We start from the raw sequence: 22,381 nt of genomic DNA on the forward strand, positions 1-22,381 counted from the left end.
CTGCCCTTCCCGAATTAAGGGAAGGATGGACCTTATTGTCCCCATCTTGACGAGGGGACATTTAGAAATGTGTTTAAGCACTTTGGGTCCAGAACTGGATGGAAAGTTTCCTCCTTCTTTGAGACCACAAAAATGTTTGAATAGTTTCCTAAAACCTCTCTCTGCATTAGGTACTGGGACAATGACTCCAAAGGAGGACAGATTCCTTACACCCCCCAGAAAAGGCTTCCCTCTTTACTAGTCTTGAAGACAGGTTGAGAGGATGAATCTGCCCCTGGGTGGATGAGATTTGATCCTATCTTGTAACCCTGAGCTATGACCTCCAGGACACAAGGATCCTGCATGTTCCTGAACCAAGTCTCTAAAAGAGCGACAATCTGCCCCCTACACGATCCAAAATAGGACCAGGGGCTGCCCCTTTATGCAGACTTAGGCCTCTAGTTATCAAGCCGTCAACTTTCTTGCATTCAACGGCACCAATACGCTCGCCTAAGATCGTCTAACATCGCCGCCGCGAACCTGAATACGTTCACCTAAATTATCAAGAAAGCTGTCAAAAAGCCACCCACCAACTATGGAGCGATGAGCAGCGGACTGTTGTTAACTAACAGCCATCGATTTTGCTGCTCGGTTTATCACAGCTTTCTTGCTATACTGTCACTAAGCACCCACACTATACTATACTGTTTTACCCCCTAAACCGCTGCTCCCGGAGCCCCCGGCAACGAAATAAAGTTATTGACCCCTAAACCGCCACTCCCAGACCCCACAGCAACTCGAATAAATGTATTAACCCCTAAAAAGCCGCTCCCGAACCCCGCCGCAACTAAATAAAGTGTTTAACCCCTAAACCACCGCTCTCGGACCCCGCCGCCACCTACATTATACCTATTAACCCCTAATCTGCAGCCCCCTACACCGCCGCCACCTACATAAAGTTATTAACCCCTATCCTGCCGATCCCGGACCCCGCCGCAACTAAATAAATTGTTTAACCCCTAAACTGTCACTCCCGGAGCCCACCGCCACCTACATTATGTTTATTAACCCCTAATCTGCCCCCCCTACACCGCCGCCACTATAACAAACATATTAACCCCTAAACCTAAGTCTAACCCTAACCCTAACACCCACTAACTTAAAAATAATTTAAATAACTCTAAATAAATATTCCTATTATTAACTTAATAATTCCTATTTAAAACTAAATACTTACCTATAAAATAAACCCTAAGCTAGCTACAATATAACTAATAGTTACATTGTATCTAGCTTAGGTTTTATTTTTATTTTACAGGCAACTTTGTATTTATTTTAACTAGGTAGAATAGTTATTAAATAATTATTAACTATTAAATAACTTCCTAGTTAAAATAAAGACAAATATACCTGTAAAATAAAACTTAACATACGTTACAATTACACTTAACACTACACTACCATTAAATTAATTAAATAAATTAACTACAATTAAATAAAATTAACTAAAGTACAAAAAAAAGCAAAACACTAAATTACAGAAGAAAATAATAATTACAAGAATTTTAAACTAATTACACCTAATCTAATTCCACTAATAAAATAAAAAAGCCCCCCAAAATAATCAAAATCCCTACCCTATACTAAATTACAGGTAGGAAAAATCCTATTGGCTGATGCAATCAGCCAATAGGATTGAAGTTCAATCCTATTGGCTGATCCAATCAGCCAATAGGATTGAGCTCGCATTCTATCGGCTGTTCCAATAGGATTTTTCCTACCTTAATTCTATCAGCCAATCGGAATTCTATCAGCCAATCGGAATTCAAGGGACGCCATCTTGGATGACGTCATTTAAAGGAATATTCATTCGTCGGGTAGTTGTCGGTCTGGATGGATGCTCCACGTCGGATGTCTTCAAGATGGACCCGCTCCGCTCCGGATGGATGAAGATAGAAGATGCCGCCTGGATGAAGACTTCTGCCCGTCTGGAGGACCTCTTCTGTACGGTTGGATGAAGACTTCCCCCGGCTTCGTTGAGGACTTAGGCCCGGTTGGGTGAAGACGTCTCAAGGTAGGGTGATCTTCAGGGGGTTAGTGTTAGGTTTTTTTAAGGGGGGATTGGGTGGGTTTTAGATTTGGGTGTGTGGGTGGTGGGTTTTAATGTTGGGGGGGTAGTGTAATTTTTTTTACAGGTAAAAGAGCTGATTACTTTGGGGCAATGCCCTGCAAAAGGCCCTTTTAAGGGCTACTTGTAATTTAGTATAGGGTAGGGCTTTTTTTTATTTTGGGGGGCTTTTTTATTTTATTAGGGGGATTAGATTAGGTGTAATTAGTTTAAAATTCTTGTAATAATTTTTTTATTTTCTGTAATTTAGTGTTTGTTTTTTTTGTACTTAATAATATTTTTTTGTACTTAATAATAATTTTATTTAATTGTATTTAATTGTAGTTAATTTATTTAATTATTTTAATTATAGTGTAGTGTTAGGTGTAATTGTAACTTAAGTTAGCATTTACTTTACAGGTACTTTTGTCTTTATTTTAACTAGGAAGTTATTAAATAGTTAATAACTATTTAATAGCTATTCTACCTAGTTAAAATAAATACAAAGTTGCCTGTAAAATAAATATAAACCCTAAGATAGATACAAATGTAACTATTAGTTATATTGTAGCTAGCTTAGGGTTTAGTTTATAGGTAAGTGTTTAGTTTTAAATTGGAATTTAGTTATTTTATTTAGATTTATTTCAATTATATGTAGGTTAGGGGGTGTTAGGTTTAGGGTTAGACTTAGGTTTAGGGGTTAATGTTTATTACAGTGGCGGCGGTGTAGGGGGGGCAGATTAGGGGTTAATAAATATAATGTAGGTGGCGGTGGACTCCGGGAGCATCAGTTTAGGGGTTAAAAAATTTATTTAGTTGTGGCAGGGTCCAGGATTGGCAGGATAGGGGTTAATAACTTTATGTAGGTTGCGGCGGTATAGGGGGCGGCAGATTAGGGGTTAATAGGTATAATGTAGGTGGCGGCGGGGTCCGGGAGCGGCAGTTTAGGGGTTAATACATTTATTAGAGTTGTGGAGGGGTCCAGGAGCAGCAGTTTAGGGGTTAATAATTTTAATGTAGGTGGCGGCGGTGTAGGGGGGGCAGATTAGGGGTGTTTAGACTCGGGGTACATGTTAGGGTGTTAGGTGTAGACTTTTACCATAGGAATCAATGGGATATCGGGCAGCAGCGAACATGAGCTTTTGCTGCTGTCAGACTCACATTGATTCCTATGGCATCCACCGCCTCCAGGGTGGCAAATTGAAAACCAGGTACCCTGGGCCGTAATAGTGGCGAGCGTACCTGTTAGTTCTTTGATAACTTCCAAAAGTTGTCAGATTGTGCTGAACATGCATTTGGAACATCTGTAGTGACGTAACCATCGATCTGTGTCGGACTGAGTCCGGCGGATCGTATGTTACATCACTATATTCTACTTTTGCCGGTCTGTAGGGTTTGATAACTACGGCGAATGAGGCTCGCCACAAATACGCTGCGGAATTCCAGTGTATTTGCGGTTGACAGCTTGATAAATAGAGGCCTTAGTCTCTGCGGGCTTTCTGCTCTGCTTGGATCTATTCCAGGACTGAGCCGGCTTTCAAGAACTCTTGGTTTGCTCTGGCTTAGTGGAGGCCTCTGACACTGGGCTTTAATCAGAACTAAAGGAACAAAAATACGAACTTTGTCCCTTGGATTTGTTCTCCTTATCTTATGGTATCAAGGTACCCTTGGCCCCTGAAACCGTGGAGAAAGTCAAACAAACTCTCTCCCTTAAAGGAGAGGGGAAGAGACCAGACTTAGAAGTTATATCTGTCAGCCTGAACAGAAAACCTGAAGTCTTAGCCTTAGGCTAATTAATCTGTTTAATAACAGCACAGGTAAAATAATTAGTAACCGAGAAGGCAGTAATTCTTTCCTGAAAAAATGTTGAGGGAACCCTCCACCTTGCTCAATTTCAAGGAGACGCACCAAAAGGTAGCTGCTCCAGCAACTGCGGCGACAAGTGCCACTAGTAAAAGAAAATATCCCCTAGGTTGAAACACCCTCTTTAAGAGAGTTTCCATCCTATATCCAGCGGCTCTATGAACAACAAACTATCCTCACATGGGCTAGTATTATGTGTGGCAAGCGTAAAAATAGCACCAACCAAGTAGGGATTGGAAAAAGAAAACCAACCCTCATAGAGAGCCGGAACCAGGATCCTTAAAAGGCAGAAGACGGGGAAGAGGAATCTAATCCTGTCCCACTCAGCCTTAATATTGATTGCCATCAAATTTAGGACCCAGAGGTTCGACTGGCAGCTTGGCCTTTGAAACCTCTAATGTAGTCTAAACCTCCTTTAGTAGAAAGCGTAAACGTTCATTCCTAAATATAAAAAATTGGATCCTACACAGGCGGAGGATTATAGACAGCAGACTCCAACCCTGAAAGTTCATACTCTGAAGTTTCAGAGAGAACCTCATCCTCAGATAACCGATCAGATATATCCAACAAATTACATGATGCCCCCTGCGCAGGAGTGCAAGATTTAACCTTTCACTTGCGCTTAGCAGTGCAAGGGAAAGCACTTATGGCTGCAGACACCATCATATGAAACTGCGCAGTAACGTCTGGTGAAAAAAGGCCCCCTCCAGATGGAGGATTAGCAGTGCAATGGGAAGCTGCATGTGTATAAAAAGATGGATGTAGGGTGTGCACCTCACTGGACGAGGACTCCTCAGAGGTGGGCGGCTCAGTGGTATCAAACATGTCAACCTTATTTGATATAATCCCCTTATCAAAAGGCATATGGAACATAATTGAGAGGGCGGATATTCCAGAGCTCCCTCACAATATAAACAGGCATTACTCTTTGAAATAGAGGGAGAACCCTCTAATGAATCAGAATCATCTATAGCTAAAGTATGATATGCGGAGGACTACAGAAAAAAAATTAACTTTATTTTAAATAAAAAAATAAATAAAAAATTGCACCTTTATACCCCCAATGACTGGGGCACTCACCACCTCCTATGACCCAGACAGAACAGAGATAAAACTCCTCTCCGGTAGTAACTTGGTCAAAGGAAGTCTCGATCATTACGGTCGCATGGTTGCGCAATGCAGGACCGTCCCTGCTATGACCTTCAAAGTGAAAGTGAAACCTGTATGTTCCATCTCAGCCTATGAGCCCATAAACATCTTACACATAAAGCAGCATAAAATCAAATAAAGCATATATGATTAAACCCAACTGTTCATAATCCCCCTCAAGAGATATTAACCCTTGATTCCATATAGATAAAAGGAGCCACACTGTGACCCTGTCTTCTAGTGTAAACATTTAAACGATCCTACTGGAATCTATGCCGTGAAACAGAAACACGGTCCCTCAAGTTTGACAGATTGTAGCAGTGCTTCTGACATGGACTTGAGTGAAGAAAAGCAGGCAGCGAAATTCGTCAACACTGATTGCTTAGGAGCTGTTAATATGAGTCTGGATGGTTTCGCAGAAAGACTCTCCCTGCATCTCAAGACTCTAACTTTCATCAATGCTCTCACTCAGAGGCTGACAAGACTACTTAAAACTACAGTCCCATCTCGAAGGGTACTACCCTCCATAAGAGACTTCTGACAATCTTCTGACACTTCTCTGCCAACCTCCTGTGACGAAAGGCAAATAATGACTAGGGGATGAGGGAAGTTGGGGAGGTATTTAAAGGGACACTAAACCCATAAAACAGAATTTATGCTTACCTGATAAATTACTTTCTCTTGTGGTGTATCCAGTCCACGGATTCATCCTTTACTTGTGGGATATTCTCCTTCCTAACAGGAAGTGGCAAAGAGAGCACACAGCAGAGCTGTCCATATAGCTCCCCCTCTAGCTCCACCCCCCAGTCATTCGACCGAAGGTTAGGAAGAAAAAGGAGAAACCATAGGGTGCAGTGGTGACTGTAGTTTAAATAAAAAATCTACCTGACTAATAGCCAGGGCGGGCCATGGACTGGATACACCACAAGAGAAAGTAATTTATCAGGTAAGCATAAATTCTGTTTTCTCTTGTAAGGTTTATTCAGTCCACGGATTCATCCTTTACTTGTGGGATACCAATACCAAAGCTTTAGGACACGGATGAAGGGAGGGAACAAGACAGGTACCTTAAACAGAAGGCACCACTGCTTGTAAAACCTTTCTCCCAAAAATAGCCTCCGAAGAAGCAAAAGTATCGAATTTGTAAAATTTGGAAAAAGTATGCAGTGAAGACCAAGTCGCTGCCTTACAAATCCGTTCAACAGAAGCCTCATTTTTAAAAGCCCATGTGGAAGCCACTGCTCTGGTAGAATGAGCAGTAATTGTTTCAGGAGGCTGCTGGCCAGCAGTCTCATAGGCCAAACGGATGATGCTTTTCAGCCAAAAGGAAAGAGAGGTAGCAGTCACCTTCTGACCTCTCCTCTTACCAGAATAGATAACAAACAATGAAGTTGTTTGTCTGAACTCCTTAGTTGCTTGTAAATAGAACTTTAAAGCACGAACCACATCAAGATTGTGTAACAGACGTTCCTTCTTCGAAGAAGGATTAGGACACAGAGGAGGAACAACAATTTCCTGGTTAATATTCTTATTAGACACAACCTTAGGAAGAAAACCGGGTTTGGTATGCAAAACTACCTTATCTGCATGGAAAACTAAGTAAGGTGAGTCACATTGTAAAGCAGATAACTGAAACTCTTCGAGCAGAAGAGATAGCTACCAAAAAACAAAACTTTCCAAGATAAAAGCTTAATATCTATGGAATGTAAAGGTTCAAACGGAACCCCTTGCAGAACTGAAAGAACTAAATTCAGACTCCATGGCGGAGCCACAGGTCTATAAACAGGCTTGATTATGACTAAAGCCTGACTAAACGCTTGAACGTCTGGTACCTCCGCCAGACGTTTGTGTAAAAGAATAGACAAAGCAGATATCTGTCCTTTTAAGGAACTAGCTGACAAACCTTTCTCCAATCCATCTTGGAAAAAAAAACAATATCCTGGGAATCCTAATCTTACTCCATGAGTAACCCTTGGATTCGCACCAACAAAGATATTTTTGCCAAATCTTATGGTAGATTTTCCTGGTGACAGGCTTTCTAGCCTGAATCAGGGTGTCGATAACCGACTCAGAGAAACCACGCTTTGATATAATTAAGGGTTCAATCTCCAAGCAGTCAGACGCAGAGAAATTAGATTTGGATGTTTGAAAGGACCTTGTAGTAGAAGGTCCTGCCTCATTGGCAGAGTCCATGGTGGAACGGATGACATGTCCACTAGGTCTGCATACCAGGTTCTGCGTGGCCACGCAGGCGCTATTAGAATCACTGACGCCCTCTCCTGCTTGATTCTGGCAACCAGACGAGGAAGGAGAGAAAATGGTGGAAACACATAGGCCAGATTGAAGGACCAAGGCGCTGTTAGAGCATCTATCAGCACCGCCTGGGGATCCCGGGACCTGGACCCATAAAGAGGAAGTTTGGTGTTCTGATGGGATGCCATCAGATCCAATTCTGGAGTGCCCCATCTCTGAGTCAGCAGGGCAAATACCTCCGAGTGGAGTTCCCCCTCCCCCGGGTGAAAAGTCTGACGACTTAGAAAATCCGCCTCCCAGTTGTCTACTCCTGGGATGTGAATTGCTGAGAGATGGCAAGAGTGATCCTCTGCCCACCTGATTATTTTGGTTACTTCCACCATTGCTAGGGAACTCCTTGTTCCCCCTTGATGGTTGACGTAAGCTACAGTCATGATGTTGTCCGACTGAAATCTGATGAATTTGGCCGCAGCAAGCTGAGGCCATGCCTGAAGAGCATTGAATATCGCCCTCAGTTCCAGAATGTTTATCGGGAGAAGAGCTTCTTCCCGAGACCATAAGCCCTGAGCTTTCAGGGAGTCCCAGACTGCACCCCAGCCCAACAGACTGGCGTCGGTCGTTACGATGATCCACTCTGGTCTGCAGAAACACATTCCCTGAGACAGGTGATCATGAGACAACCACCAGAGAAGAGAATCTCTGGTCCCCTGGTCCAACTGTATTTGAGGAGACAAATCTGCATAATCCCCATTCCACTGTTTGAGCATGCATAGTTGCAGTGGTCTGAGGTGTATCCAAGCAAAAGGGACTATGTCTATTGCCGCTACCATTAGTCCGATTGTCTCCATGCACTGAGCTACAGATGGCCGAGGATTGGAATGAAGAGCTCGGCAAGTGGTTAAGAGTTTTAACTTTCTGACCTCCGTCAGAAATATTTTCATTTCTACCGAATCTAATAGAGTTCCTAGGAAAGAAACTCTTGTGAGGGGGGAGAGAGTACTCTTTTTGATGTTCACCTTCCACCTATGAGACCTCAGAAAGGCCAATACAATTTCCGTGTGAGACTTGGCTCTTTGGAAAGTCAACGCCTGAATTAAGATGTCATCTAGATAAGGCGCCACTGCTATGCCCCGCGGTCTTAGAACCGCCAGGAGGGACCCTAGCACCTTTGTGAAAATTCTGGGAGCAGTGGCCAACCCGAAAGGAAGAGCCACAAACTGATAATGCTTGTCCAGAAAGGCGAACCTGAGAAACTGGTAATGATCTTTGTGGATAGGAATGTGCAGATACGCATCCTTTAGATCCACGGTAGTCATATATTGACCCTCCTGGATCATTGGCAAGATTGTCCGAATGGTCTCCATCTTGAATGATGGGACTCTGAGGAATTTGTTTAGAATTTTGAGATCCAGGATTGGTCTGAAAGTTCCTTCTTTTTTGGGAACCACAAACAGGTTTGAGTAAAAACCCAGCCCTTGTTCCACAATTGGAACTGGGTGGATCACTCCCATTGTATGTAGTTCTTCTACACAGCGTAAGAACGCCTCTTTCTTTGACTGGTCTGTAGACAGACGAGAAATGTGGAACCTTCCCCTTGGAGGGGAGTCCTTGAATTCCAGAAGATATCCCTGGGATACAATCTCTAAGGCCCAAGGATCGTGTACGTCTCTTGCCCAGGCCTGAGCGAAGAGAGAGAGTCTGCCCCCTACTAGATCCGGTCCCGGATCAGGGGCTACTCCTTCATGCTGTCTTGGAGGCAGCTGCAGGCTTCTTGGCCTGTTTACCCTTGTTCCAGCCCTGGTAAGGTTTCCAGGCTGCCCTGGGTTGGGAAGTGTTACCCTCTTGCTTTGCAGCAGGGGAGGATGAAGCGAGACCGCTCCTGAAATTCCGAAAGGAACGAAAATTATTTTGTTTGTTCTTTGTCTTAAAGGACTTGTCCTGAGGGAGAGCATGGCCTTTTCCCCCAGTGATTTTTGAGATAATCTCTTTCAATTCAGGCCCAAAAAGGGTCTTTCCTTTGAAAGGGATGTTCAATAGTTTGAATTTTGACGACACATCGGCCAACCAGGACTTTAGCCATAGCGCCCTGCGCGCCAAAATGGTGAAACCTGAATTATTTGCCGCTAACTTAGCTAGTTAGAAAGCGGCATCTGTGATAAAAGAATTAGCCAGCTTAAGAGCCTCAATTCTATCCATAATATCCTCATATGAGGTCTCCGTCTGGAGTGCATCTTCCAGCGCCTCGAACCAGAAAGCAGCTGCAGTAGTTACAGGAACAATGCACGCAATAGGTTGGAGAAGAAAACCTTGTTGAACAAAAATTTTCTTAAGTAAACCCTCTAATTTTTTATCCATAAGGTCTTTAAAAGCACAACTGTCCTCAATTGGTATGGTTGTGCGTTTAGCAAGAGAAGAAACAGCCCCCTCCACCTTAGGGACCGTCTGCCACGAGTCCCGCATGGGGTCAGATATGGGGAACATTTTCTTAAAAACAGGAGGGGGAACAAACGGAATACCTGGTCTATCCCACTGCCTAGTTATTATATCCGCAATCCTCTTAGGGACCGGGAACACATCAGTGTAAACAGAAACTTCTAGGTACTTGTCCATTTTACACAATTTCTCTGGAACCACCAAAGGGTCGCAGTCATCCAGAGTAACTAATACCTCCCTGAGCAATAAGCGGAGGTGTTCTAGTTTAAACTTAAAAGCCAATGTATCTGAGACTGTTTGAGGAGCAACCTTTCCCGAATCGGAAATTTCTCCCTCAGACAGCACATCCCTCGCTCCCATTTCAGAGCGTTGTGAGTGTATATCGGATACGGCTACCAAAGCGTCAGAATGCTCAGAATCTGTTCTTAAAACAGAGCTATCATGCTTTGCAGGTAACACAGGCAGTTTAGATAAAAACACTGAGAGGGTATTGTTCATAACTGCCGCCAAGTCTTGCAGGGTAAAAGAGTTAGACGCACTAGAGGTGCTAGGCGTTGCTTGAGCGGGCGTAACTGGTTGTGACACTTGGGGAGAGGTTAACGGACTAACCTCATTACCTTCTGTATGAGAATCACCTTGGGCCACATTTTTAAGTGCAACAATATGTTCTTTAAAGTGTATAGACATATCAGTACAAGTGGGACACATTCTGAGAGGGGGTTCCACCATGGCTTATAAACACATTGAACAAGGATTTTCCTTGGTGTCAGACATGTTTAACAGACTAGTAGTAAGACAAACAGGCTTAGAAATCACTTTAATCAAGTAAAAATACACTTTGCAAAAAACGTTACAGTGCCTTTAAGAGATAAAAAAGCACACAATTTTACCAAAATAGTGAAAAATGCAGCAAACTTTTCGAAATTTTCACAGTATGTACCTAAAGCATTGGTAAAATTGCACAACTATCAACCAAAACGATTAACCCCTTAATGCCCAAACCGGATTAATAGTAAGCTAACAACCGGTTAAAACAACTTCAGCACCTTGCCACATCTCTGCTGTGGCCCTACCTGCCCTTAGGAACCAGATTTGTGGGGAAAAAGCTTCTTATAGGCCCTCAAACTGCAGCAGGACCCTCCATGTGGAACAGCCTAGTCAATATAACTGCGCATCTGAGGCGCAAAATTAGGCCCCTCCCACCTTACTCCGGTGCTGTGAGGCCTAAAGAAACACTCCTAAGTGTTTAAATAATAGCCATATGGGTAACAACCCCTGGAAGAAACCCAAAGGAACCTTCAAAGTGTCTCAAAAAACAATATTTGTCAGTAAAAAACTGTTTGCCATTAAATAGTGTCAACCAGCATAAATTAGCCCTGTTATGTAAGCTTGCAATTCCATACTTAGTCTCTGAATAAAGCTTACCCTTCCCTCATGGGGATCTTATCAGTCTTTTCTAGCATTATCACAGTCTTGTCTAGAAATAAATGACTGAACATACCTTATTGCAGCCTAACCGGCAAACCGTTAGCCCCAACTGAAGTTTTCTTGTACTCCTCAGTCCTTTGTGGGAACAGCAGTGGATTTTAGTTACAACATGCTAAAATCATCTTCCTCCCTGCAGAAATCTTCATCTCTTTTCTGCTAGAGAGTAAATAGTACACACCGGTACCATTTAAAATAACAAACTTTTGCTTGTAGAAAACAAAACTACAATTCTAACACCACATTCACTTTACCCTTCCGAGAGGGACCCTATTGCTTAGAGCCGGCAAAGAGAATGACTGGGGGGTGGAGCTATAGGGGGAGCTATATGGACAGCTCTGCTGTGTGCTCTCTTTGCCACTTCCTGTTAGGAAGGATAATATCCCACAAGTAAAGGATGAATCCGTGGACTGGATACACCTTACAAGAGAAATTTTCTTTCATGAATCAGGTAGAGAATACAATTTTAAATTACAATCCAATTTACTTCTATTATCTAATTTGTTTCATTCTTTAGATATCCATGTTTAAGAAATTACAATATGCATGGGTGAACCAATCTCACGAGACATCTATGTGCAGCCACCAATCAGCAGCTACTGAGCCTATCTAGATATGCTTTTCAGCAAATAATATAAAGAAAATTAAGCAAATTAGATAATAGAAGTAAATGACAAAGTTGTTTAAAATTGTATACTCTTTCGAAATCATAAAATAAAGTTTTTTGGGTTTCATGTCCCTTTAAGCCTTTGGCTGGGGTGTCTTTGCCTCCTCCTGGTGGCCAGGTTCAGTATTTCCCACAAGTAAGGATTGCAGCTGTGAACTCTCCCTGTATTAAGAAGGAAGTCAGTTGTTTAAAATGACAAAATAAAGGTAAAGGCATTGGGGCATATGTATCCCCCATGTTTCTGGCGAGCCTGCAGGCTTGCCAGAAACAGCAGTTATGAAGCAGCAGTCACAAAGACCGCTGCTCCATAAACTGTCCGCCTGTTCTGAGCAGGCGGACAGACATCGCCGGAAATCAACCCGAGTACGATCGGGTTGATTGACACCCCCCTGCTGGCGGCCTATTGGCCGCGAGTCTGCAGGGGGCGGCATTGCACCAGCAGCTCTTGTGAGCTGTTGGTGCAATGCTGAATACGGCGAGCGTATTGCTCGCCGTATTCAGCTAGGTCTGTCGGACCTGATCCGCACCATGATAACTATGGGCCAGTGTATTTTTGTTTGTTTTTTTAAAAAAAATAATACATTCCATTAGGTAAAATAAATGATTGTATACACATTAAATAAGAGAATAAAATGACACTGAACTGTTCTTTTAAGAAAATTGATTATTTAAAAAATACTTAAAAATGTTGCTACAACAAGCAGGTATATATGCCCTCTGTAATTAGCTATTTGTCTTATAAACTGTTCACCATCAAATCTAATACAAATTCTATAAAGATAATATTCTATTACCTATTCTATAACCTTTAAAACATTTTAAATTTTGTTCACTACGGTATTTAGTCTGCTATTCTAATAATGTTCAAACATTTTCCAAATGGCAGTTGAGTTCTTACCCGCACTCCAAAATAAACCGCAAAAAGCATGTTAAACGTCAAGTCTGCTATTATCATCCCGTCACCAGGGTAATCACATAACTCCACTGGGCTGCAGCAACATATATTTGAAACATTTAAATGTCATATTTATCTATAACATTTACAATAAAGTAAAACTAGATTGAAATATTGAATGCTGTTTTGTTGAATTATTATTTAAAGGTAAATAAAATCTATATATTATAATTATTTTATTTACCTTTAAACAACACAAACTGAAGTTAGCCAATGCTGTCTGGTTCTGTACGCCTCATTGGCATGTGAAATAGCCTAAACAAATGCTTACAACAAATAATCATGATGCTACATGGATCTAAGTATACAAACAAAGTATAAGGATAGTTAGGCTCATCCAGCCTTCACATGATAAAAGCTTAGAGCCACCAGACAGCTCATCACAAGTTTATAATTAATTAAAATAAAGTATACAACTATGTAAAGATTATACAATAAAAAAGTACAGTTAGTTGTCAGGGTTAACTTTGACATGTTTCTAATCGTAAAGGGACATTAAACACTAAGGGCTAGATTACAAGTGGATCGCTAATTTATCTTGCACACGTAAACGGGCAAAGTCGCCTGTTTACGGGCACATGATAAATAACCAGCCATTACAAGTGGCTGGTTAATGCTACCACAAGTTTGCAGTAGCAATTAGCGCTCTGAAAATTAACAAGAGATCAGATCTCTGGTTAATTTTAAAAATCTCCCCCAATTGTCCCCAAAATAAAATGTATGATGCCTTTAAGCACAAAGCTTCCCTGCAAATTGAACACAAGGTCACGTTCGCATTGTGCTCAACTTTTAATACCAGCGCACATTTGCATGCACTGGTATTACTGAGTGGAGCGCAAATATTGTGCTCCCGTAAGCAATATTTTGCGCTCCACTTGTAATCTGGCCCTTAGTAAATGCTAGATAGAATAATGAATTTAAAGAAAATATTAGTTTGAGAATAACATGTATATGTATTTTTTAAAGTTTCATTAGTTGTTTAAATATTAACAAAATAAGTGTAAAGTTTTAGTGTCTATAAAACAATGGGAGCTGTCGAGTTGTAACTTAGGTTACTTTCTCTGTTGTGGTCAATTAGGTCACTAGAGTGTGCAGCCAATGGCTGTGGGGAATATAACAGTATTATGCACTTCTCTTTTTAACGGGAACTAAAAAACATAATTTATGTAAGAACTTACCTGATAAATTCATTTCTTTCATATTGGCAAGAGTCCATGAGCTAGTGACGTATGGGATATACAATCCTACCAGGAGGGGCAATGTTTCCCAAACCTCAAAATGTCTATAAATACAACCCTCACCATACCCACAATTCAGTTTAACGAATAGCCAAGTAGTGGGGTGATAAAGAAAGGAGTAAAAAGCATCAACAAAGGAATTCGGAAATCATTGTGTTTTATACAAAAAAATCATAACCACCATAAAAAAGGGGTGGGCTTCATGGACTCTTGCCAATATGAAAGAAATTAATTTATCAGGTAAGTTCTTACATAAATTATGTTTTCTTTCATGTAATTGGCAAGAGTCCATGAGCTAGTGACGTATGGGATAGCAATACCCAAGATGTGGAACTCCACGCAAGAGTCACTAAAGAGGGAGGGATAAAAATAAAAACAGCCATTTTTTGCTGAAAAAAATTAATCCACAACCCAAAATATAAGTTTATTTTCATAAATGAAAAGAAAAACTTAAAACATAAGCAGAAGAATCAAACTGAAACAGCTGCCTGAAGAACTTTTCTACCAAAAACTGCTTTGAAAGAATACATCAAAACGGTAGAATTTAGTAAATGAATGCAAAGAAGACCAAGTTGCTGCTTTGCAAATCTGATCAACTGAAGCTTCATTCTTAAAAGCCCACAAAGTGGAGACTGGTCTAGTAGAATGAGCTGTAATTCTCTGAGGCGGGGCTTGACCCAACTCCAAATATGGTTGATGAATCAAAAGCTTTAACCACAAAGCCAAGGAAACAGCAGAAGCATTCTGACCTTTCCTAGAACCAGAAAATATAACAAATAGACTAGAAGTCTTCCTGAAATCTTTAGTAGCTTCAACATAATATTTCAAAGCTCTTACCACATCCAAATGTAAGGATTTCTCAAAAGAATTCTTAGGATTAGGACACAAGTAAGGGACAACAATTTCTCTATTAATTTTGTTAGAATTCCCAACCTTAGGTAAGAATTTATATGAAATCCTGATGAAAATCAGAAAAGGAGATTCACAAGAGAGAGCGGATAATTCAGAAACTCTTCTAGCAGAAGAGATGGCCAAAAGAAACAGTACTTTCCAAGAAAGTAGTTTAATGTCCAAAGAATGCATAGGCTCAAACGGAGGAGCCTGTTAAGCCTTCAAAACTAAATTAAGACTCCAAGGAGGAGAGATTGATCTAATGACGAATCAAAGCCTGCACAAAACAATGAAAATCAGGAAGTTTAGCAATCTTTCTGTGAAATAAAACAGAAAGAGCAGAGATTTGTCCTTTCAAGGAACTTGCAGACAAACCTTTATCCAAACCATCCTGAAGAAACTGTAAAATTCTAGGAATTCTAAAAGAATGCCAAGAGAATTTATGAAATGTAAGTTTTCCAAACTTGATAATAAATCTTTCTAGAAACATATTTACGAGCCTGCAACATAGTATTAATCACTGAGTCACAGAAACCTCTATGACTAAGCACTAAGCGTTCAATTTCCATACCTTCAAATTTAATGATTTGAGATCCTGATGGAAAAACGGACCTTGAGATAGAAGGTCTGGCCTTAGAGGAAGTGGCCAAGGTTGGCAACTGGACATCCAAACAAGATCCGCATACCAAAACCTGTGAGGCCATGCAGGAGCTACCAGCAGCACAAACGATTGCTCCATGATGATTTTGGAGATCAATGCAGGAGCTACCAGCAGCACAAACGATTGCTCCATGATGATTTTGGAGATCACTCTTGGAAAAAGAACTAGAGGCAGGCAAATATAAGCAGGTTGATAACACCAAGGAAGTGTCAATGCATCCACTGCTTTTGCCTGAGGATCCCTGGACCTGGACAGGTACCTGGGAAGTTTTTTGTTTAGATGAGATGCCATCAGATCTATTTCTGGAAGCCCCCACACATCTGAATAATTTGAGAAAACACATCTGGGTGGAGAGACCATTCTCCCGGATGTAAAGTCTGACGACTGAGGTAATCCACTTCCCAATTGTCTATACCTGGGATATGAACCGCAGAAATTAGACAGGAGCTGGATTCCGCCCAAACAAATATCCGAGATACTTCTTTCATAGCTTGAGGGCTGTGAGTCCCACCCTGATGATGCACTCAAAGGGTGCTTTTTATTTATTTTAATACTCATCTATTAAAGCTCACACTGTCTTAAATCTCTATTACCTTATAAAGGCATTGAATACAATCTATTGGCTCCTATAAATGCTTTTTGCTTTCCGACTGGGGGACTGTTTCCATTGAGCCAGTTTTCGCGAGGTCGCAAAACAAAAAAAACTTCTGGTCCTAAGACCGCTGCTCATTAACTCGTTCGCCACCTCTGAGGTGGCAGACAGCAATCCGCCCGATTGAATACGATCAGGCTGATTGACACCCCCTGCTAGCGGCCAATTTCCTGTGAATCTGCAGGGGGTGGTATTGCACCAGCAGTTCACAAGAACTGCTGGTGCAATGATAAATGACGACAGCGTATGCTGTCGGCATTTATTGATGTGCGGTAAGCATGATCCGCTATATCGGATCATGTCTGTCCACACATTAATGAATGGACCCCCATGTATTTACAAATAAAAATATAATCAAGCACACATCTCCATAATTCCCACTAAGCCTATGCCTAGGTCATCAATAAATATTGCATATATCAATTCATTGAAAAAATTTAATAAAACAACAACAAAAAAATGTAATTAAATAAAAACATTTTTCATATCTTGTATCTTTGTTTTGTGACCTACATAACTCCTGTGTCTTTCTCTCTGGATGGAATCACAGGTAAGGAGCAAAGGCGTTAACTTTTATAGTGTTAGGTTGGGTTACCATAGCAACAAACTTGTTAAGATGCAACTTTTGAGAAATCTGACGCCAGATGAAAGCGTTAATACAACGTTAAAGACCGACTGCACAAAATATTTTAATGGAAACATGGTGCTTTTAGCTGTTGACAACCTCTGTAGGTTATGGCTCAATTTTTAACAACTCAAAAGAAACAAACCCTGAATTGGTAGCCGAATTTCTCAAGTGATCACAATACTATATTGATTTGCAGCCGTGAACATTTTTTTAACGTAAAAGCTCCCAAAAAAAGACTTTTTTGTGTGCTAAATACCTATTTTGAGATAGAAACTGGGAGGTCTCCTGAAACTGACACATACAATAGCAATTAACACCTCTTAAGGTTTGCATGTGTGACATTAACCAATTGTCATCAGAATACATCTTCAAAACTCAGTAACCATATGATGGCCATACTTTTTTAGTCACTTCAGGACATCAAAATCTACAAATGTCATGCTTATATATTTAATGTTTAATATTTAAAGGGACATGAAACCCACATGTTTTCTTTTATGATTCAGATAGAAAATACAATTTTAAACAACATTCCATTTACTTCTATTATCTAATTTTCTTCATACTTTAGAAATCCTTTGTCAAAGAAATAGCAATGCACATGGGTTAGCCAATCACACGAGGCATCTATGTGTGGCCACCAATCAGCAGCTACTGAGCCTATCTAGATACTCTTTCTAAATCATGTAAGAAAAAAATTGGGTTTCATGTCCCTTTAAATGTAAATTACACTTACATTGTACTGGCCTTAATACAATTGTATTTTTAAAGGAGCCCACTGCATTATGACATTCATAGTTAACTATTGCAATCTGTTTCCATCCGCACTACTGCTAACCTTTCTGAACGCATCTTTTAGGTTGTCAGGATTGGAGAATGTGCACTGTTTTTCTATCACTGGTTGCTTTGGAACTTTTACAGGCATTCAAGCATTGTTCTAAACATTATTTACTAGTGTTTTTTAAAGCACCATTTCTATTTTAGTGTTAAAGAGACAGTAACACCAACATTTCTGTTGTGGTGCTATAGAATAATATATCAGCCAAATCTTAATGTTTTTAAAACAAAATTAACATCCTTTTTACTGCTATTATTTTTCAATAGTCAAACGCCACCCTCCATTTGCCTTATTCGGAGGAGTCAACCTGGGCTTTAGTTTGCAGACAACAAATCTAGTCACTGTCATAAAGTTAACATAAACTGAATTGTTTTGCAGTTGTTATAAATAAAAGGCAATTAGGGACAGATATGTAGCAGGATTATAGCCTTGAGAAGCAAGAAATAGCTCTGGTTTTTTGCTCATAATTTCATGAAAATAGAGCGAACTGAATAATGAAAATATAATGAAAGTTGTTTGATTATGCATAACTAAACATTTTATATAAAAATCTCAAGGTGCTTACTGTCCCTTGAGATGAAAACCAAATGGCGAGTATGAGTTTCTATGCAAAATACATATTTTCTTTTACTGGATTGTAACATTCTTTAAACTGTAAATTGTGACCCCCGCTGCCTTGCTATTTTGTATCTTCCTAAGAGACACTTAAAGGGACAGTCAACACCAGAAATGTTGCTGTTTAAAAAGATAGATAATCCCTTTATTACCCATATATTAATATACTTTTTACCTCTGTGATTACCTGGTATGTAAGCATCTTCTGACAGCCCCCTGATCATATGACATTTTATTTATTATCTATTGACTTTCAGTGTCACAAGCCACTGGCGTGATTACAATGTTATCTATATGGCTCTCAAGAACTAACTCTCCCCTGTTGTGAAAAGCAAATAAAAAAGCATGTGATTAGAGGTGGCCTTCAAGGACTTAAATATCATATGAGCCTTCCTAGGCTTAGCTTTCAACTAAGAATACCAAGAGAACAAAGCAAATTTGGTGATAAAAGTAAACTGGAAAGTTGCTTAAAATGACATGCCCAATTTTAATCATGAAAGTTTTTTTTGGACTTGAATGTCCCTTTAAATAAGATTGTGTCTTTGCGAATAGGTTTTTATAGGGTATGAACTTCTAAGTCCAAACTCATTCACAAGTGTGCCTTACAAAGTGCCTGTGCCTAAATTACTGATCTCAGGATCACAAATGCTCATTCCAGTTTACCAGTCCAGTAATGTGGGCACAGACACTTTTTAAACACTTTCTCCTAGCCGTGTTTGGACTTATTAGGCATAGAGGCAAGATCTCTATAAAAACCTGGTCACAAAGTCTCTAAGTAAGATGATATACATTTTCAAAACGTTACAATCCAGTAAAAAAAATATTATAGACTCGTAGTCGCCATTTGGTTTTCAGTTTACTCCAAATTGGAAACAGTGCTTTAACAAACAGTTGTAATAAATATTGTTTAAAATAATACTTGTAAAAGCTGCAAAACAATCATATAACAATAGAAAAACAGTTTACATTCTGCTTATCTTGACAACCAAAAAGATGCGTTCAGATGAGTAAGCAGCGGTGCGGATGGAAACGGATTAAAATAGTTTTGTTTGATAAAGAACTAGAGATAAAAGAAAAACTAGGAAACTTGTAACCATTAGATTTTAGAAATAGATAGGTAATTCAGCACACTTTGTTCAGATAAAACCTATAATTGTTTTTATTAATTAAATTATAATGCACACAGAAGTAGAACCCACATACAAAAAACATACATTTAAAATATTGCAGCAATAGAACTCATACACAGCGAGATTACAAGTTTTGCGTTATGAGTGAAAAAGCATTGTTATGCTAACGCTGCTATTACAAGTCTTGTAGGTATAGGTGTACCGCATACCTTTTTGGCTGTCACGCAACGTCAGTACCGCACTTTTAAAAAAGTCCTTTTTCAATGGGACTTCCATAGCACCGGTATTACGAGTTTTGCCTGGAAGGCCAAAAAGTGAGCGGTACACTCTATTACCACAAGATCCGTACCGCCATCTAAAGTCAGTAGTTATGAGTTTTATGTTACAAAGCTGTACCATAAAACTCATAAAACCTAACATTACAATAAAATAAAATAATTAAATACAATTATGTAAATTACAAAAAATAAACACTAAATTACACAAAATAAAAAACAAAATTATCAAAAAAATAAACGAATTACACCTAATCTAATAGCCCTATCAAAATAAAAAATCCCACCCAAAATGAAAAAAAAAAAAACCCCTAGCCTACGCTAAACTACCAATGGCCCTTAAAAGCGCCTTTTGTGGGGCATTGCCCCAAAGAAATAAGCTCTTTTACCTGTAAAAAAAAATACAAACAACCCCCCAACAGTAAAACCCAGCACCCACACAACCAAACCCCCCAAATAAAAATCCTATCTAAATGAACCTAAGCTAAACATTGCCCTGAAAAGGGAATTTGGATGGGCATTGCCCTTAAAAGGGCATTTAGCTATTTTGCATTGCCCAAAACCCTAATCTAAAAATGAAATCCACCCAATAAACCCGTAAAAAACCTAACACTAACTCCCAACGATCCACTTACAGTTTTTGAAGACTGGACATCCATCCTCATCCAGGCGGCAGAAGTCTTCATCCAATCGGACAGAAGTCCTCCTCGAAGCTGGCAGAAGTCTTCATCCAAGCGGGCAGAAGTCTTCATCCAGACGGCATCTTCTATCTTCATCCATCTGGCGCGGAGTGGGTCCATCTTCAAGACATCTGGCGTGGAGCATCCTCTTCTTACGAAATCCACTGGAAAATGAATTTTCCCTTTAAGTGATGTCATCCAAGATGGCGTCCCTTACATTCCGATTGGCTGATAGAATTCTATCAGCCAATAGGAATTAAAGAGGAAAAAATCCTATTGACTGTTGCAAACAGCCAATAGGATTGAGCTTTCATCATATTGGCTGATCCAATCAGCCAATAGGATTGAGCTCTCATTCATTTAATCCTATAGGGGATAGATTATGCAAGGTGAACATCCATCTAGATTATTTTTGTAAAAGGCATTTGTCCTGATCTCCTCCTCTCCATGATGGTATAAAATACTGGAGTTATTGTTAATTCATTGAACATAAACTTCAATTCCTTGAGTGTTAATAGACCTTTAGCTATAACATCATTAAGCATCATATACAGATCTGATTGCATCTTTTTAATTGGATTGAATCTTCCTCTTATCCATCAGGACTAAGTTCCCTCCCTTGTCCGCTGGCTTGATAATCAGTTTAGGCTATTTTATCATTATAATGCAATTAAAATTGAGGGCTGAGAACTCAAGCTTAAATAATAACACCAATAAATTAATTTCCAGTAACCCCAGTATTTTATACCATTCCAAACTACATAAGAATGTCTCTCATCCACCAGGACGTCCTATTGTCTCTGGTATTGGTAGTCTCACAGAAAAGATAGAAAATTATGTTGATGAATTCCTAAGACCCCACTTGATAACTCTTCCCTCCTATGTGAAAGACACGTTAGACCTCCTCAAAAGGCTTGATGGTTTAATAATCAGAGAGAAAACAATATTAGAATCCATGGATATAGAAAGTCTATATGCATCCATCCCACGTGAAGTGGGTCTAAAAGTAGCTGGCCACTTTTTAGAGGCTCATGGGGTGGAATATATAAACCACACTGACTTTGTTCTCAAACTTCTGAGGTTTGTTTTGACCAACAATGTCTTTATGTTTGATAAACAAATCTATTGCCAGTTAAAAGGGACGGCGATGGGTGCAGTCTGTGCACCCACCTATGCATGCCTCCATTTGGGGGCATGGGAAATGGAGGATATTTTCGGATTACATGGAGACATTGTGGACATGTAGATCTCTGGATAAGATATGTGGACGATATCCTAGTCCTCTGGGATGGTCCAATTGAAAAACTTAGAGATTTTGTAAAAATACTAAATGTAAATGTCAGGAACATTTTTCTTACATATGAAGCAAGTGAAAGGGAATTGAACTTCCTAGATATAAAAATAAAAAATGAGATTGACTTCTGGTGGGCGTGCTAAGGTGCAGCAGCATTCTAAACAAGCTCCGCTCCGTAACCTTAAAAAAACAATTATAACTTACACAAATGCTGCTGCACTGGACCCAAGTGTTAACTGCCATTGCACGTAAGGTGCCTGGACACAAATTGTAGCTGGAGGAAGGACATCTCTCCCCCACCGGAAGCAGTTTATCATGGACAGTTGCTGAGCCCTGGGGTGACGTTAAGCGCCAGACTCCGGTACTTGATTGCGGACTCACAGCGGGCCACAGATCACAGGTATCAGCTGTCTGGGAATAACATCTGCAGAGAGTGAACAGGCAGTACAGCTGCAGAGGAGGAAAGCTTGGATCCTTGGAGGTCTCCCCTCACACCACGGTGAGAATCCTATGTAACAGCGGGAAAATCAACCACTGCCATCTTGACTAGCTGCAGATCTCTGCAGGGCCCCTGTTGATACTGTCTGC

At 40.2% G+C, this 22,381-nt stretch overlaps 1 protein-coding gene across 1 annotated transcript in view; it reads right to left on the reverse strand.

Moving 5' to 3' along the window:
• LOC128664556 (calcium-activated potassium channel subunit alpha-1-like) overlaps positions 1-22,036 on the reverse strand; it is a 198,004-nt gene extending 175,968 nt beyond the window's left edge. Inside the window, exon 1 of the mRNA XM_053719374.1 lies at positions 21,998-22,036. Coding sequence (XP_053575349.1) covers positions 21,998-22,036 — 39 coding nt within the window. The remainder of the gene's footprint in view (positions 1-21,997) is intronic.
• Positions 22,037-22,381: the final 345 nt, after the last annotated feature.

This window comes from Bombina bombina, chromosome 6 (assembly GCF_027579735.1).
Source record: "Bombina bombina isolate aBomBom1 chromosome 6, aBomBom1.pri, whole genome shotgun sequence".
NCBI classification, from domain to species: Eukaryota; Metazoa; Chordata; class Amphibia; order Anura; family Bombinatoridae; genus Bombina; species Bombina bombina.